Genomic DNA, 18,686 nt, shown 5'->3' with positions numbered 1-18,686 from the left:
CTAAGTTGTAAGAAATTATCAATATTGTTGACCTGCTGGGTACTCCTCACTGACTCCATATTCCTTCCCTGCCAGAGGTTGTTACCACTAGCCCACACTCAATGGTTTTGGTATGTGAATGCATTCCTACTGAACACAGTGTGGCTCTGCATGCTTTAGATGGCACCATATGTGCACATGCTTCTGTAAGTTGCTTTTCTTCATTCCACATTACATCTGTGAGTCATCTACGTCACTACATGGAAACTCTACTTCCCTGCTTTTCACTGGTACATAGTTTTTCTATTATATGAACATATGAAACCCATCCGATCTCTTAGTAAGTGACTTTAGGTCATTTTTCTCTGAGCTATTATGTTGCTATGACTATTCCCCTTCTTGTAAAGCTGCAGGAGTTTCAGTAGGTATGCATGGAGGATTGGACTAACCGAGAGGCAGATGTAAGTACTTTCAGCTTTACCGATCATGACCAACTCTCTTCCACAGCGGTGGTCCCACAGATACAGCTACAGGGCAGAAGAACAGTCAGTGTTCTAAATCCTCGCCAACATCGGGTAATATCATTCTTTCAAATTCTGGCCCGTGTGATCTATGTGTAATGGTATCGCATCAGGTGCTTAATTCAAATATCCTTGATTTTTGGTGAGATTGAGTATCTCTTCATGTATTAACTGATCATATCAATCTCTTTTTCTGTGCATGGTCTGTTCAAATTGTTGCCCTTTTTTCTCTTGGGTTGTCTTTTCTAATTTAAGATATCTTTATATTTATATTATGGATATTAATCCTTTACCAGTAATATGCTATAAGTACCTTCTCTTAATCTGTAGATTTTTAAAAAACTTTTTAAAATAGAATCTTAATATAAAGAAATCATGACTTTTAATGTAACCATATGTATCAATATTTTCTTTTTCTGTTTTTGTCTTTCTAAATTTAAGAAATCCTTCTCTACCCGTAGGTCACAAAGATACTGTTCCACTTTTCTTCTAAAAATGTTAAGTTTGCCTTCCAAATTTTTACATTTACTCTACCTGAAACTAATTTTTCTGGCTGGACAGATGTGGGGCGTCACACACACACACAGCCACCCCCACCCTCACACACTCAGTACCATTTACTGGAGCCCTTCTGCTGTTCCTAACTATCTGAATCACTGTCCGTGTCATGTACCAAGTATCACAAACACTGACACTGCTCCTCCCGGGCTCTGTGTCCCACCGTCCGGGGACGCCCTGTTACTGGGAGAAGCCTGCATGGTCCCCACGGCACTTCCTCCACTTAATTGAGAGCATTTTATGTGGTACTTTGGCTAACAGTGCGCATTTAAAAATTGCACTGTGGTTCCTGGACTGTAGTTACTCTCTCTGTGAGGCAGAAGCCAGGCAGAAGCGGGAGGAGAGGCTGGGACTACCGACAGCTCCCACCAGTGAGAAAATCCCCAGTGGAGTAGTAAAACCACAGAGACATTCCACACTGGAGCTCAGAGGGGCATGCTCCTGGGGTGCCCTCCCTAAGGTAACTTCTCCTCATTATAAAGTCATTAAAATATATCTGCATATGGTCTTGCTCCCCTTGGTGGGCAATTAGAGAGAATTCTGGGAAACAGCATGCACAGCAATGCCCACCTGCCTGCCCCCCATCTTCTGCCTGCTGTGTCAGTCTAAATGGGCCCCTGGGGTGTCACAATGTCAAAAGACTCCAGGGCCAGCAAAGTAGCAATTACTGTGTGAGGAGACCTGGTATGACACCACAGGGAGCTGCGGAAACTATGGTCAGCCAGAAGATGCCTGACTAAATTCATAGTTAGGTTACATCACTGCTAACCTGTCAATCAACACTTGATTGCATAACAATACCCCTCCTGAAAACCCCTTGCAAACCCCATAAAAAGGAACTTTCCCTGAATATTCAGGGCCTTCTGACACTAGGTCGAGGCCCGCTCTATTACAGTGTGTAGTAATCAACTTGCTTGTCTGCTTTCTTGACTTTAATTCTGACTTCACTGCATCACCGAAATGAGAGTTCATTTCTAACATCTCTACATCACACTTAAATACAAGCTTCTTAAAGGAGAGAGTCTGTTTTACCTAAGTCTTCATACACTACAGTCTCAGGCACTCCAGGAGTGCTTAATTCAAGTAGGAAAACAATTCCTTACTTGCACCTTAGCTTATGTAGGCTACGGTAAGAAAATCTGGACAAGCACATTCCCTGCCCCGCTGAAACCACTAAAATGCAAAGGGCAGCACATACAGTCTTGCCCACCTGCCTGCCCCCCATCTTCTGCCTGCTGTGTCAGTCTAAATGGGCCCCGGGGGTGTCACAATGTCAAAAGACTCCAGGGCCAGCAAAGTAGCAATTACTGTGTGAGCAGACCTGGTATGACACCACAGGGAGCTGCGGAAACTATGGTCAGCCAGAAGATGCCTGACTAAATTCATGTAATTCATTTACAACAGAGCATTGTGCTGGCTCAATGAAAGAAGTATTCAGGGCCCACTGGCCCTGGTCTGAGACCTCCAAGTCACCTAAACAACGCGACACAGTGACACACTATGCTGACCACACACACAAAAATGCAGAACTTAAATGTTTTCCAAGCAAATTTTCTTAGACTGCTTTTAACAATATGCCACCATTACTTTGCTGTAAACAGATTTTCGACCCACCAGAAGCCCTGCTCTTCTGCACCACAGCCTTGGCTAAGCTGTTCAAGGTCAAATCCCCTCTTCAGTACAGTGGGGATAATAATAATAGCTGTTTCACAGGGTGATAATTAAGTGAGTTAATGCATGAACTGCTTAGGATAAAACTCAAACTGAGACATTGAGCAATCACTTAATTTCCAGTGTTATCATCATTTAGAACACTCATATTTTGAGTACCTTGTTTCCACTTTATTTCCACAAATATTTCACATCAGACTGAAAAAACTAAGAGCTTACATTGAATTTTGTTTTTCATTCTACCTGACAAAATCCAGAAGTTAATTTTGTTTTCAAATTTGATGGTTCAAAGCTTTGGCATAATGTCAGATTTAACGAGTCTGGTAAACACGAATACTTCAAAGAGAGACACAACATTTCCATTTAATCATGATTTGTCTCCTGGAGGTAGAATTTCTGAGCTTAGTATACCTTTAAAAGGCTAAATAAAATAATAAAATGAAGCAAAGAAAAGCTTTTAAAATGTTTATATGGGTATTATGGATGTAATCTGATAAGTTGAGTCATTATAGTTAATTTAAAAAATCTTAATTAACTATAAATTGTTAATTTATAGTTATAAAACTATAAATTATAAAATTATAAATTATAAAACTATAAACTTAATTTAAAAAAAATTAATACCAAATCTTGAGTTGGACAAGTGGTCCTTTAGTGACAAGTTAATCAGGGTTTTAATCTCTCCACAGAGCCTTGACCCAAATCTTCACTGATTAAGAACTTTTAGTAATATCTGTCATCAGAGAGCCTGGTCATGTTTACATATATGTGCAAATGCAGTAGAGCTCTAGCTATACTGAATATTATGAATCCAAATACATATCCATAAGGATAAATATGCTCTTCCAGGAAAGTTCCACTGTCATTTTTATTCTTTTCATGTATTGGAAATGAAAAGTGAAATATTTCAAAGCATATTAGATAAGAGTAATATAAAATGTACTCCAAATTTGCTTACAGTGTCCATATCTCAGAAGAGATACATTCAGAGCAATTAAGGTATTCTGGTACATTCCAAAAGCAACAGCAGCCTGACACAGAGACAAAGGAGTTCAACCAGATAACCTAAAAATCTGACAAATGTGGGAAGAAGGGGTGGAGCACACCAAAGATTAGCTGGGATGAAAACAACTCCCTTTTGGATCTCCAAATACTTGTAAGAATGCTTAGGATTGATTCCTTATCACTTTCATTGCTGGTTACTATTAGGACTTGAGGTCTGAGGCAACTAGAAATTTCTTAACAAAAGGGATCAGTAATCAGGTTAGTTCTGGTTATGCATGTGAAGGATTAACTGCTACAGAAGCTGCCATGCTATTGTAACAACTACAAAATAGGACAAGATATAAAACCAAAGTTTTCAAACAGTGTGTAATAGGCAGCTTTGGACTGTGATTCTGAAGACAAAGGACCAAACGAGGTAAGCCCAGATTCCTACGTGGAGAAAGTGTCTGAGACCAGTGGTGAAAGGGGGGCACCTAACAGAGCCTGGCAGCTGTGCTGAGTGTGGGGGGCCGTGGTGGCCAGAACCTGTGGAGCAGGGTACAAGAGGGGACAGTTGCACAGAGACTGCTGTGGAGATCACAGGGAACCCCCAGGTCTTGGCTGGAGCACTATGGGAACGGAAGTCATCCAATGCATGGGAAAGACCCACCAAACAGCAGTGGAATGAACAATTTCAAGAGCTCAGCAAGGCTAGGAACAGCTTGTGTTCTTGTCATATAGAGCAGAAGACTTTGTGATATGAGGGCGCTGGTGTCTAAGGAACAGTGATAACGCTGCAGTGGGGAGATGAGTAAGTCCCATAACAAAGGCTGCCTCAGCTCGCCGTGACAGAGAGTGAAGGCGGCCCTCTACAGGGTTCACCTGATCTACAGATGAGTTACTGCACAACAGAATAAAATCCAACATCCTTTAAAGGAACACAACTAAATGCAGCCCTGAAAAATGTCACATCTGGCATTCAGACACAGATTACTAGGAATGCAAACAAAAACCATGACCTATAGCCAGCAGAAAGATTAATCAATGTTACAGTCCCAGTAATGAGAGAGAGCAAAAGATTTGAAGAGAAAGACCTTAAAACAGCTATTGTAATATGATAAATATGCTCAAGGATGCTAAAAAAACACAGACTTGTTAAGGAGACAAATGGAGGATATAAAAGATTCATGTTGCAGTTTCAAAGATAAGAAATACTATATATGAAATGAAAAATGCCGTGGTAAACTTGAAGAGCTAGAAATAAAGTTTTTTGTAGCAATAGACATAGCAATAAAAATAAAGATAACAAATAAGTAAAAGAAGAATACTAAAAAGACAAAAAAAGAGTTGGGGAAAAACCGAACAGAGCATCCAGCTTTTTGTGTAATACCAAGCAGTCTCAATATGGGACACCAGAGCCCAGGAAAGGGGCAGGTGCTACAGAATTAATGGCTGAAAAATATGCAAAATTGTTAGAAACTACAAAGTGATGAATCCAAGAATTCAACAAACACCAGAGAAGGAAAAACATAAATAAAACCATATTAAGGCATCTTATAACAAAACTACTAAAAATCAAATAAAGAGAAAAATCTTGAAAGCAGCTAGAGTGGGGGAAAAACTAGGCACAGAGGAACAGTGACAGTAGACTTTTTGTCTGAAGTCACACAGCGCAGGGAACAATGAAATGGAAATTTAAAAATTACTGGAAGCAAAAAAAAAACCCTGCCAAAGAATTCTACACCCACTGAACATAAAACATCTTAAAATTAAGGTGAAATCAACTTTTTAAACCAATAAAACATGAAAATACTTCTTGACAGCAAGAGTTACTATCAGACATAGTAAAGGAAATAGAACAGAAAATAAAGACACTAAATGAACCATTTGGAACTGCAAAAAGAAACCCAATACACCAAAAATGGTTAGTATATGGGTAAAAGTAAAAAACACATTTCTGTTTAAAGCAAAAGCAATAACAGTCTACCTGGAGCTTTTAAAATGTACACACAGTCAATGTGTATGAAAACGGTATGAGTGCTAAGAAGAGAGAAAGGAAAGCGACCTGTTATGAGGGCCTCTAACCACATTGATATGGAAACAACTGAAGGTAGAGGGTGACAAGTACAGTGTTACACTGCAAACTGTGCAGCAGTCACTGAAACTATTAAACAAAGATGCACAGCTAACATGCCAGTAGTGAGACAGAACCACACACATACTCACACACACACACACAAAATGTCCCAAAGAAGGCACAAAAAAAGATGGAATAAGTAAAAACCAAACAGCAGATTTAAAATCAACTACATTAGTAATTACTATAAATGTAAATGGTCTAAACATTCCAATTTAAAGACAGAGATTTTCAGTTGAATAAAAAGATAATTATGCTATGTAAAACAGTTTTAAAGAAAAGATCATAGATTAAAATGAACAAGTAAGGAAAAATTTCTGTATACCATGTAAAAACTACAAAAAAAAAGCTGGAGTTGCTCTATTAATATTAGACAAAGTAGAATTCAAAATAAGGAGCATGCCCAGGATGAGGGTCACCTCATGGCAAAGGGATCATTTTATCATGAGGACACGATGCGCACAGCTGGCAGGAGTGCAGGATGGCACAGACACCTGGTAAAACGATCTCAACATTTCTTATAAAGTGAAATATATACTTAGCATACAAGCAACCTCACTCCCTCACTCTAGGCAGCTCCTGAAAAATGATGAAAAAAAATATATATGCAGAGATGTGTGTGTGAATGTCCAAAGCAGATTTATTTATGCTAACCAAAAAAAGGAAACAACTCAAAAAAGGAAACGGCTGGTGAATGTGTGAAGTGTGGGATATCCAAACAATGGAATGAATGTACTACTTACTCAGCAATAAAAATAAACTATGAATTCACCCAGCACATGACAATATGGATGAAGCTGCAAAGAACACTACTAAGTGAAAGAAGACAGGTAGGACACAAAGAATGGTTCCATTTATTGAAATTCTAAAAAAGGCAAAGGAATAGTACCTGAAGGCTTCTAAGTGGTTGCCATGGGCTGGCAGTAAAGAGGGGAGAAAAGTACAACGGCACTTTTCTGGGTAACAAATGTTATACACTTTGATTGTGATGGTGGTTATGCAGCTGTATACATTTTTCAAAAGTCCAACTATATACTTTAAGTTGGTACACTTTAATGTATGTAAATAATCATTAGAAATTACGTACTTTGCTGCACTGGAAAAGCTGGATTGTCTAGCCACACAAAGCAAATTCAGAAAATCATAGAAATTAGAATGAGAATGTCCAGCAATAGTCTGAGGAATTAAAAAAGGCTGAAACTTTGAGGCTCCTCCCAAAACCCCTCCCAAAGGCAGAGGTGGAAAAGCCCCATTGATAAAGCAGCTGACAAGAAAGGAACCTAGAAACTGGGGCCCAGCTGCCCCATCTAACCTGATGCATCTATTTCTGTGTTCTGAGGCAGGAGCGGAGGCAGAGAGAAGCAGAGGCGGGTAATGCCAGGTGTGATTTCTGAAAGTTGCTAAAAAGGCAAATGCCCTGAGATGCTGACACTGCTCTCATCAACCAGAAGCCCTCAAAGGAGTTCACTAAGGCTTTTTAAAGGAGCTTTACTGGCAGGAAATCTCCTAGCCTGGTACAAGAGGTCTATGCTGGTTCACCTGGGAAGGAAATCCCAGGTTTGAACCTATCCTCATATGCACTGGGTTGCATGGAGCAAAGCTTCCAGCAAGGGAATTCTCTTCAATAATCCTCAAGAGGCAGCCCAGGAAAACAGGGACAAAGGAAAACACATCAATCAGCCGAATCTAGGGATGCTCTGGAATAAGTTCACCAAGTATGTGAATCCGTTGGTTGGGCGGTGAATCAATGAGAGATGCTCAGGTGAGTTGACTCTGCTTCCCTCGCCCAGCAGGACGCAGTAACCTACGCTGAGACAGGGAGGGCTGTTTCTCTTCTTTCTCTGCATTTTCTTGAACTGACATTTTAAACTGAAGTTATTCTGGGTTTTGTCTCTAGCACTTTAAATGAAGTATGTCAAGGATTTCTATTTTGTCAAATAGCCTGTGTTATGAAGCTACGTCCCTACCTGAGGAGAATGAACTCCAGCCAGCAAAGTGCAGCCTTGGAGATGGAGCCCCAGCCAGACATGGCACACAGGACAGATGAGTGTTTCTGTGGTTATAAATGGAAAACTGTACTGTGTGTGGCAAAAGCGCTGTCTGAGCTCAATGTATGAAGAAGTGGTGATGTGCACCCTGGGAACAAGGACATAAATATCTGCTGCTTTGTCTGCCAAAAAGAACTCCCTTTCTTGGAGAATTGTGTCTGATTCTCTCTAAAGGGCACCTACCTCCTGCCACAGCAACCACGTGGATGCTGTCAATCACAGTGCTCCGCCCCTCATACAAATCAGAGTCCTGCTCCAGAATCTACTAAATTGGAAGACAGGGAAGGAGAATCCTACTTGGTGGCAAAACTGAGCACATGCTCTGCAGGTGCTAATAATCACATACCCAGCCATGTAAGAGAGGCCTGTTTCAGAGAATAAAGCTGACATGCAAATGACCTCGATGCAGAAATGGACAAAGTGTCCTGGTGAGAATCCTTCCTCTCCAGGTGCCCCCGTCCTTTGCTCCTAAGCTAGTTATAGACTTACTGTCACTTGCAACTGCCAGAGACCCAACACAGTGCTGTGCCGGGGAATTAAGTGGTCTAGCAGGCCACTGTAGAGGGCGCACAGGAAATGTAGTGCGGGCGCTCCCCAGGAAGTGGGAAACATTACAAGACTGTCCAGCATCATGTCAGCGTCAAAGCCAGCCATGACAGTGTTCCTCCCCATGGTAACCTAACAGAATATGCTAACACGCCAGGAAGACGTGCCCAGACTCCCATGGAGGAGGCCGTGCACTGTCCCAGCCTGACCTGTTTGTCCCGGGTGGGGAGGGCCATCCCAGAGGTACAGTCTGTTGACTCCGAGCGTACACAGACTGTCTCAGCCTGTTCTACTGATCAAACTGCTCTTCACTCTACAAACATTATTCTAAACGTAAGAACACACTCCAGTCCTCTGAAACTTCAACCCCCACTTTCTGCGAGTATACGACCATGCATCAGACTTCGCAGAGCCATCAGATGGCCCCAGTGCTGTCTGACTCTGGCGGCACCTGCCATCTGCCAGGGCCCCCCTTCCACATGTGCTTGGGTCTCAATTCTTCCTCCCCGCTCTGGTCCGGGACCTTGCCCTACTGGCAGTCCAGTGTGTCATTAGCTCACCCTTTCCATCACCCACCAAGAATGTCAACTTCATGAAGACAGAATCTACTTTTTTTAGGCCTAGTTAATTGTTGAAGCAAGAATAAATATATGAATAAAAGCTTGGAAATGAATAATCTGTAAGTCATCTCCCATTTCGGAAGAGCTGTAATTCTACATGGAGATGATCCAGTGCCACACTGGATTTCTGACTTAGAGGCTTTATCAAACTTCAGTGGACTTCTCTGGATAAATACAATTTTTTTTCATCCTTTACTTTACTTCAGATAAATTCACTTTAAATTCTGAGTCTAGAGGTGAAATAAATGAAATAGAAAATGACAACAAATGACACTTACTCTTCTTTCCATCCATATCTGCATGGATTTTGCGAGCCAGGAACCCACTTTTGTACACGGCAGCATCGGGGTTGTGCGGGATGCCCACGAACGGGTTGGCGGAGCCCCCGACTCGGCCGGCGGTCCTTGGGTGCATCCCATTGGCCTTCTCATCAGCACCTTCCGACGCAGGCTTTTTTTTCTCTTCATCATCCCTAAAGGGGGGAGACACAAAGACTGAGCACCTGCCACAGTGTTCAGGGAACAGAGTCATTCAGTGTGATGAACTATTGTGTTTTCCACTAGCCCATACATCTCGGTGACAACAGCCGTGGTAGTAACAGCTATCCGACAGCTCCTAAGGGGCTCCTGGGTGCCAAGTAGTAATGAGCATGACAGTCTGGAAGACTGACATTAATAACTGACATTAAATTAATCCTGTATTACAGATAAGGAGACAGACTCGGGAGAGTTTAAATAAATCCCAAGGCCACAGGTCTAGCGATAAAGGAAGAGATGGTGAGGATATGCTGTAAAATCTCTGAAGCCTCTGCTCTCTCTGCCCATTGCCTGCCTTCATATTTGTTTTCTTTCAAATGAGTGGGGGTTCTTTGGCAGAGATGATGATTTTGATTTCTGATTTCTCCACAGCTCAGCACGGCCCCATGTACACGGAACACGACAAATAAGTATAAACTAAGTCCAATAAACAGCACTGGACTGTATCTGCTAAACAGCCAGGTAATCTCCAATATCAAATCCCAGGAAACACTGCCAGTGGGCTAGGATGGTGGCACCATGCATGGTCCTTCGGCATCTTACAGCTCCATATGGCCATAAAGGTGTGGGGCACCCTATCAGCCACTGAGAAGACCCCGAATTTCCCAGCCTTTTTCTGAATCTCTGTTCTTTCAAGCAGGGCTAAATTTCCTCTGGGATTATAATGTATGTTAAGTGTGAAGGAGGCAGAACACGGTCACACTCAGTAAAGAGAAGGGAAGAGGAAAGCTGGCGCTCACAAACTTCTGGGAAACAAGTGCCACAATAAGAGCACCTGCCCCCTGCCTCCCACCCCTCCCCTATGCCAACCACCAGCGGGTTCTCTGTGTTTATGAGTCTATTTCCATTTTATTTGTTCATTTGTTTTGTTTTTTAGATTCTACATGTAAGTGAAATCAGATGACAACTTTCCAATTATAAAATAGGTAAGTCATGGGTATGAAGGCACAGCAAAGGGACAATCAGTAGTATTGCAATAACTTTGTATGGTGACAGATGTAACCACACTTATCATGGTGAGCATCTGGTGCTGTATATAATTGTCAAATCACTCTGTTGTGTACCTGAAACTGATACTGTATATCAACTATACTTCAATTAAAAAAGAAAGAGAATTTGTGTTAGTTCACCTGTTTTAATTTTGTCAATCACCTCTGGTTTCATTGTTTATTAAACTTCAATTATTGAACATTTTTATAAAAACTTCAACCAAAATCACCACCACCAAAATCCAGTTAAAATAAATCACAAAAGTAACAATCACCAAAAGTGAGTGTTTGGTAACCAGAGAATAATAGTCTTTTTTCTCCATTGGTATTTGATACATAATTGTGAGATATAAGAAAATGGTACTGGCCTCAGACATCCATATTTTGTCTCTAATTTTATTTTGAGACAATTTTAGGTTTGCAATGATTGTACACAGTTTCCCTATGCCCCTCTTGCAGTCTCCCCTGTTAACATACAACTATACTAAAAATCTCAAAATACAGAAATCAACAGTGTACAATTATGAATCAAACTTCCTACTTTATCAATTTTTTCATCCTTTCTTTTCCATTCAGAACCCTTCCCAAGACCCCGTAGTGCCTTTACTTGTCATGGCCCCTTATCCCTCAAGACTGACGCTCAGAAGAGGGCTGGCCAGTGGATTTGGAGAGCAGCCCCAGTGCAGGTCTGTGTGACACTTTCTCCTGATTAGACGGAGGCTCTGCGTTTGGGTGGATACAAGAGCAAGTTCTCCTCCCAGCGTGCCAGGCCAGGGGCCACGCTTCATTGCAGGTGGTATTAACCTCAAACACTTGATCAAGGTGATGTCTAGCAAGTGTCTACACGGTGAAGTTACTGTTTTCCTTTGTAAATGATTTAGGGGAGATATTTTGTGACTTTGAAAATAGCCTGTTTCTCCTTAAACTTTGGACAATTCACCATTCATCAGGGGATCCTGCCTATGACAATTATTATCATGGTGATTTTATGGCAACTTTGTATTTTCCTCATTTCTTCCACATTACTAATTGGAATTCCTCTGTAAGAAGGGACACATGGATATTTATTTTATTCTTTGAGTTATAATCAAACACTATAATTATTTAATTTGGTGCTCAAATTTTTCCACTGTGGCGATAGCATTTCACATTACAACCAACAGTATAAATAATTTCTCCCATTCAGTGGGTTGCCTTTTCGTTTTGTTGATGGTTTCCTTTGCTATGCAAAGCCTTTTAGTTTGATATACTCATACTTTTTTATTTTTGCTTTTGTTGCCAAAATCCAAAAAGTCATTGTCAAGACCAACATCAAGGAGCTTACTCTCTATGCTTTCTTCTAGGAGCTTTATGGTGTCAAAGCTTTAACCTATTTTGAGTTGATATTTGTGTATGGTGCAAGATAAGAGTCCAGCCTCATTCCTGTATATGTGGATATCCAGTTTTCATAACACCATTTTATTGAAGGGATTATCCTTTCCCCATTCTATATTCTTGGCTGTCTTGTTGAAAACTGACTATATGTTTGGGTTTTTTTTTTTCAGGGCTTTCTATTCTGTTCCACTGATCTAGTGGCTGTCTTTACGTTGGTACACATTGTTTTGATTTGCTATGGTTTGTAGCATATAGTTTGAAATCAGGAATTGTGATGCCTCCAACCTTTGATCTTTCTCAGGGCTGGCTGCTTTGGATATCTGGAGTACTTTGTGGCTGCAAACAAATTATAAAACTGTTCTATTTCTGTGAAAAATGCCACTGGAATCTTCATAGCAATTGCAGGTAACTCTGGATCCCTTTGGGCAGTATGGACATTTAACAATATTAAGTCTTCCAACTAATAAGCACAGTAGCCTTTCCATTATTTATGTTGTCTTCAATTTACTTCATCAGTGTCCTCTGGTTTTCAAAGTAGAGATCTTTTATCTCTTTGGTTAACTTTCTTACTAAATATTTTCTTGTTTTTGATGCTGTTGTAAATGGGATCATTGTTTTCATTTTTCTGATATTTCATTGATAGTGTAAGAAACACTACTATTTTTTGTATCCTGAAATGTTACTGAATTAACTGATTTTTGGTGGAGTTTTTAGGATTTTCTATGTATAAAATCATGTCACCTAAAAACAGAGATAATGTTATTTCTTCCTTTACAGTTCTGAGGCTTTTTCTTTCTTTTCTTGCCTTATTGCTCTGGCAAGGACTTCCAGAAGTACATTGAAAAGGGATGGGCATCTTTGTCTTGTTCCTGACCTTAGAGGAAAAGCTTTCAACCTTGCACTACTGAGTGTGATGTAGCTGTGGGCTTATCACATGTGGCCTTTATTATGTTGTTATTTTCCTTCTATACCTAACTTGTTGAGAGTTTTTCTCATGAACAAATGTAGAATTTGGTCAAATGCTTTTTCTGTATCTGAGATAGTCATATTTTTTTGCTTTCATTCTATTAATATAGTGTATCACAATGACTTGTTTGTGTATGTGGAACCATATTTGCATCCCAAGTATAGATCCTACTTGATCATGGTGAATGATCCTTTTAATGTGCCGCTGAATTTGTTTTGCTGGTATTTTTGCATCATGGATATTGGTCTGTGGTATTCTTTTCTGTAGTTTACTTTTCTGGCTTTGGTATCAGGGTGAAGCTGGCCTCATGAGTTTGGGAGTGTTCCTTCCTCTTCAATTTTTGGGAAGAATTTGAGAAGGATTTGGTTTGATTTTTCTTTATATGTTTGGTAAAGTTCACCAGTGAAGTCCTGTGGTCCTGGAATTTTCTTGGTTGGTAAATTTTTGATTACTGATTCAATCTCCTTACTAGTCATTAGTTTATTGAGACTATTTCTTCCTGACTCAGTCACAGTAGTTTGTATGTCCTATGCATTTTTCCATTTATTCTAGGTTGTCCAGTTTGCTGACATATAGTTGTTGTTCACAGAAGCCTTTCATGATTCCCAGTATTTCTATGGTATCAGCTGTAATGTCTTCTTTTTTATTGACAATTTGTTGATTTAGGTCATACAGTGCTGGGGGAGCTGGATGTCACTCCTGAGATCTTTCTTCAAACTGGAGGAACTGCAGGCTCAGGGGAGGCCTCTCACCATGCTGTGTGCTGGCCTCGTGGACAGGCAATGTGGTCCATGTCGCTGCATCTCTGACCCTTCTAATGCAGTCTGTCTTTCTCACCATGGTACAGGAGGTGCTTCAGCCTCACTCCCAAATTTAGGATTCTCCCAGCAGTGTTTTGTCTATGAATAGTTGTTAGTTGTGACAGAGAGCGAAGTAAGGAACAACCTGTGTGGCCACCTTGGTGATGTCTCTCCTTTCCTTTTGAAGAATAATTTTATAGGGTACAGAATTTTTAGGTTACTGAGTTTTTTTCTCTCAATACTTTTAAATATTTGATACACTCTTCTTGCTTGCATGGTTTCTGAGAAATTGGATTAATTCTCAGCTTTGTTCCTTTACAGGTAAGATGTTTTTCTCCTCCGGTGTCCTTGAATGTTATTTCTTCATATTTGATTTTCTGCTGTTGGTATATGAAATGCTAGGTGCCGTTTTTGTTGACACCTGTAGTGTTTATGCTGCTTGGTGTTCTCTTGGGTTCCTGGGTCTGTTTGCTGGGACATTAACTTGGGAGAAATTCCCAGTCATTGTTGCATCAAATATTTCCTTTGCTCCTTTGTATCCTTCTGGTTTCTCATTATGTGAATGTTACACCTTTTGTAGTTGTCCCACAATTCTCAGATATTCTGTTCCTTTTTTTCCCCCAGTGTTCTATCTCTTTGCTTTGCCATTTTTGAAGTTTCTATTGACATAAGCTTAGAGATTCATTTCTCAAATGTGTCTGGTCTACTAATGAGCCCATCAAAAGCATTTTTCACTTCTGTTAACAGTGTTTTTGATCTCCAGTATTTCTTTTTTGATTCTTAGAATTTCTATTTGTCTGCTTACCTTGTTGATCTGTTCTTGCATGTGCCTACTTCATTCACTGGAGTCCTTAGCATATTAATCATAATTGTTTTAAATTCCTGATATGATAATTCCAAATCCCTTCTCTGAGTCTGGTTGTGACGCTTGCTCTGCCTCTCCAAACTATGTTTATTATCTTTTATTATGCCTTGTAATTTTCTCTTGATAATCAGAAATGACATGCTGGGTGAAAGGGATGGCTACAAACAGCCTTTTAGTAATGTAGTGGGGGGCAGGGAAGCATCTCTAGTCCTGTGATTTGGTCTCAGCCTTCAGTGAGCCTGACCCTCTAACTGTAAACTTCACACGACCTCTGCAGTCCCCTCAGCATCACACAGAGCAGTCTCTCCCTCCTGTCTCACAGGGTGGCCAAACCCAGTGGGCCAGCCTTGCCCATGCTTTGTTGGTTCTGGTTTCTCAGTACATATTCAAGTCTGGTGGGCTGAGATCAGCATAACTAGCAGTCACCCAGCTCCCCGCCGCATTCTCCAGGCTAACCTTCCTAGGGTGCCTTGCATCTGGGTTACAGAGCAGCTGTGTGCCTTCATTTGACTCAGTACCCTGGGTACATACTCCTCTAGCCAGAACATCAAAGACAAGAGTGGAGAATGAATTAGGGACCAAACTCCCCTTGAACCTCCAATCATTGCCATGAGCATCATCATAACTTAAATTCTTAACTTCACAGCCACCCTAAACAGGTAGATTTGTGTGCCTGTGGCACACAGTGGGCAACAAGAGGGAGTCCGTGCCAGTCCACTGGTGATTAGGAGTCTCTAGTGGCCAGGCTATGTGGATATCAAAATGACTGAGACCATTTAAGGGGCGCATAGTCCAGCAGGGGAAACAGATATACATAATAATGGGTAATACATTTTTTCTTAGATAATTATTTTTTATTGAAGGGTAGTTGACACACAGTATTACATTACATTAGTTTCAGGTGTACAACACAGTGATTCAACATTTATATACATGATAATTCTAGGTACCAGCTATCACCATACCAAGTTGTTACAATATTTTGACTATATTCCTTATGCTATACATTACATCCCGGTTACTTATTTATTTTACAATTGGAAGTGTGTACTTTTTTTGTTTGTTTGTTTGTTTGTTTGTGAGGGCATCTCTCATATTTACTGATCAAATGGTTGTTAACAACAATAAAATTGTGTATAGGGGAGTCAATGCTCAATGCACAATCATTAATCCACCCAAGCCTAATTTTCGTCAGTCTCCAATCTTCTGAGGCATAACAAACAAGTTCTTACATGGAGAACAAATTCTTACATAGTGAATAAGTTACATGGTGAACAGTACAAGGGCAGTCATCACAGAAACTTTCAGTTTTGCTCATGCATTATGAACTATAAACGGTCAGTTCAAATATGAATACTCATTTGATTTTTATCCTTGATTTATATGTGAATACCACATTTCTCTCTTTATTATTATTATTTTTAATAAAATGCTGAAGTGGTAGGTAGATACAAGATAAAGGTAGAAAACATAGTTTAGTCTTATAAGAGAGCAAATGTAGATGATCAGGTATGTGCCTGTAGATGATGTGTTAATCCAAGCTAGACAAGGGCAATAAAACATCCACGTATGCAGAAGATTTCTCTCAGAACAGGGGGGGTGAGGTTCTAAATCTCACCTCTGTTGATCCCCAATTTCTCACCTGATGACCCCCCTGCGACTGTGCCTGTCTTAGGTTGTTCCTCCCTTGAGGAATCTTACCCGTCTCTGGCTAACCAGTCATCTTCCGGGGCCATACAGGGAAATGTAAAGTTGGTAAGTGAGAGAGAAGCCTTATTGTTTGAAATGGTTAGCTTTTTATTTCTTTGCATATTTATGCCCTGGGGCTTCTATGCCCAGCATTTGTCTTAAGGTATCTTTACCACTTGGAAGAATTATGATACTCGGTAAATTTGATATGAGGCATGAATTCTATTTAAGGGTTGTAATTAGGAAGGAAGAAGAAAAGCTATAGAAGTAGCAGACGGAAGAAAACATGGGAAGATTGATTATTTCTTTGACATATATTCTTGTAGAGTAACTTCAGCATGGATAGGTTTTAAAATACTAATTAAATTGCGCACACACATTAACATAATAGGAGTATAGTTACATAACTAAAGCACACCTGTAATTACCAGCCATCTCCAGTGAAACCAAGAAAACCAGTTAGACACCTTAGGCATTTGTGAAAACTTATCTATGATATGGTGGATATTGTCCAACTGAACTTGAAGAGTCTGAGAGAAATCAGACAAATTAAAACAACCCATTCCTAGGGAATGTTCACATCCCTTATGTTCTTTTAACAGTAAATAGTCTGTAGTTGTAAGATTTTGGAGCACTACAATTTGCACTTCTCCTAATTCTTTGTTGAGTTCCAACAGTATAGATCCAGTCAAATTTGTTGTTTTACTGTATGCACAGGCCAGCTTAGATATCTCCTTCTTCATTCCCATGGCAAGTCCAGGAACTGATGAGTGCATCTACAGCTGTAGCAGTGCGTGGGTCTTTGTTGGGGTTTTTTGATGATCATCTTCTGGCATGAGTCTTCCAGAGAGTGCTGATGTTGGAAGTTCTTTTTCATAACGTACCTTAGTTCATTTTTGGGGTAGCCCAATTAGGCTTTGATCCTCTGTATAAACACAAAGAGACCCTTTGCCTACACTTTTATATGCCCTTTATACCCTTGTGTAGAACTCATTCGAGGTTACCACACAGGAACTGCCTTTTTTTTTTTTTGTATCACTAATCTACACTTACATGACGAATATTATGTTTACTAGGCTCTCCCCTATACCAGGTCCCCCCTATAAACCCCTTTACAGTCACTGTCCACCAGGATAGCAAAATGTTGTAGAATCACTACTTGCCTTCTCTGTGTTGTACAGCCCTCCCTTTTCTCCCACACCCCCATGCACGCTAATCTTAAAAACCCCCTACTTCTCCTCCCCCCTTATCCCTTCCTACCCACCCATCCTCCACAGTCCCTTTCCCTTTGGTACCTGTTAGTCCATTATTGAGTTCTGTGATTCTGCTGCTGTTTTGTTCCTTCAGTTTCTCCTTTGTTCTTATATTTCACAGATAAGTGAAATCATTTGGTATTTCTCTTTCTCCGCTTGGCTTGTTTCACTGAGCATAATACCCTCCACCTCCATCCATGTTGCTGCAAATGGTAGGATTTGCCCTTTTCTTATGGCTGAGTAGTATTCCATTGTGTATATGTACCGCCTCTTCTTTATCCATTCATCTATCGATGGACATTTAGGTTGCTTCCAATTCTTGGCTATTGTAAATAGTGCTGCGATAAACATAGGGGTGCACTGATCTTTCTCATACTTGATTGCTGCATTCTTGGGGTAAATTCCTAGGAGTGCAATTCCTGGGTCAAATGGTAAGTCTGTTTTGAGCATTTTGATGTACCTCCATACTGCTTTCCACAATGGTTGAACTAATTTACATTCCCACCAGCAGTGTAGGAGGGTTCCCCTTTCTCCACAGCCTCGCCAACATTTGTTGTTGTTTGTCTTTTGGATGGCAGCCATCCTTACTGGTGTGAGGTGATACCTCGTTGTAGTTTTAATTTGCATTTCTCTGATAATTAGTGATGTGGAGCATCTTTTCATGTGTCTGTTGGCCATCTGTATTTCTTTTTTGGAGAACCGTCTGTTCAGTTCCTCTGCTCATTTTTTAATTGGGTTATTTGTTTTTTGTTTGTTGAGGCGTGTGAGCTCTTTATATATTCTGGACGTCAAGCCTTTATCGGATGTGTCATTTTCAAATATATTCTCCCATACTGTAGGGTTCCTTTTTGTTCTATTGATGGTGTCTTTTTCTGTACAGAAGCTTTTCAGCTTGATACAGTCCCACGTGTTCATTTTTGCTGTTGTTTTCCTTGCCCTGGGAGATATGTTCAAGAAGAAGTAACTCATGTTTATGTCTAAGAGGTTTTTGCCTATGTTTTCTTCCAAGAGTTTAATGGTTTCGTGACTTACATTCAGGTCTTTGATCCACTTTGAGTTTACTTTTGTATGTGGGGTTAGACAATGGTCCAGTTTCATTCTCCTACATGTAGCTGTCCAGTTTTGCCAGCACCATCTGTTGAAAAGACT

At 40.4% G+C, this 18,686-nt stretch overlaps 1 protein-coding gene across 9 annotated transcripts in view; it reads right to left on the bottom strand.

Moving 5' to 3' along the window:
- The window catches only part of PSD3 (pleckstrin and Sec7 domain containing 3), a 476,158-nt gene that overhangs the window by 97,874 nt on the left and 359,598 nt on the right, over positions 1-18,686 (bottom strand). For all 9 annotated transcript variants that reach the window (XM_057505252.1, XM_036896299.2, XM_057505254.1 and 6 more), the window contains one exon: positions 9,343-9,536. In XM_057505252.1, coding sequence (XP_057361235.1) covers positions 9,343-9,536 — 194 coding nt within the window. The remainder of the gene's footprint in view (positions 1-9,342; positions 9,537-18,686) is intronic.

The sequence above is a fragment of the Manis pentadactyla genome, chromosome 7, assembly GCF_030020395.1.
Source record: "Manis pentadactyla isolate mManPen7 chromosome 7, mManPen7.hap1, whole genome shotgun sequence".
Taxonomy (NCBI): Eukaryota; Metazoa; Chordata; class Mammalia; order Pholidota; family Manidae; genus Manis; species Manis pentadactyla.
The sequence above is the reverse complement of the archived record's forward strand: the minus strand, read 5'-3'. Positions and strand labels throughout refer to the sequence as shown.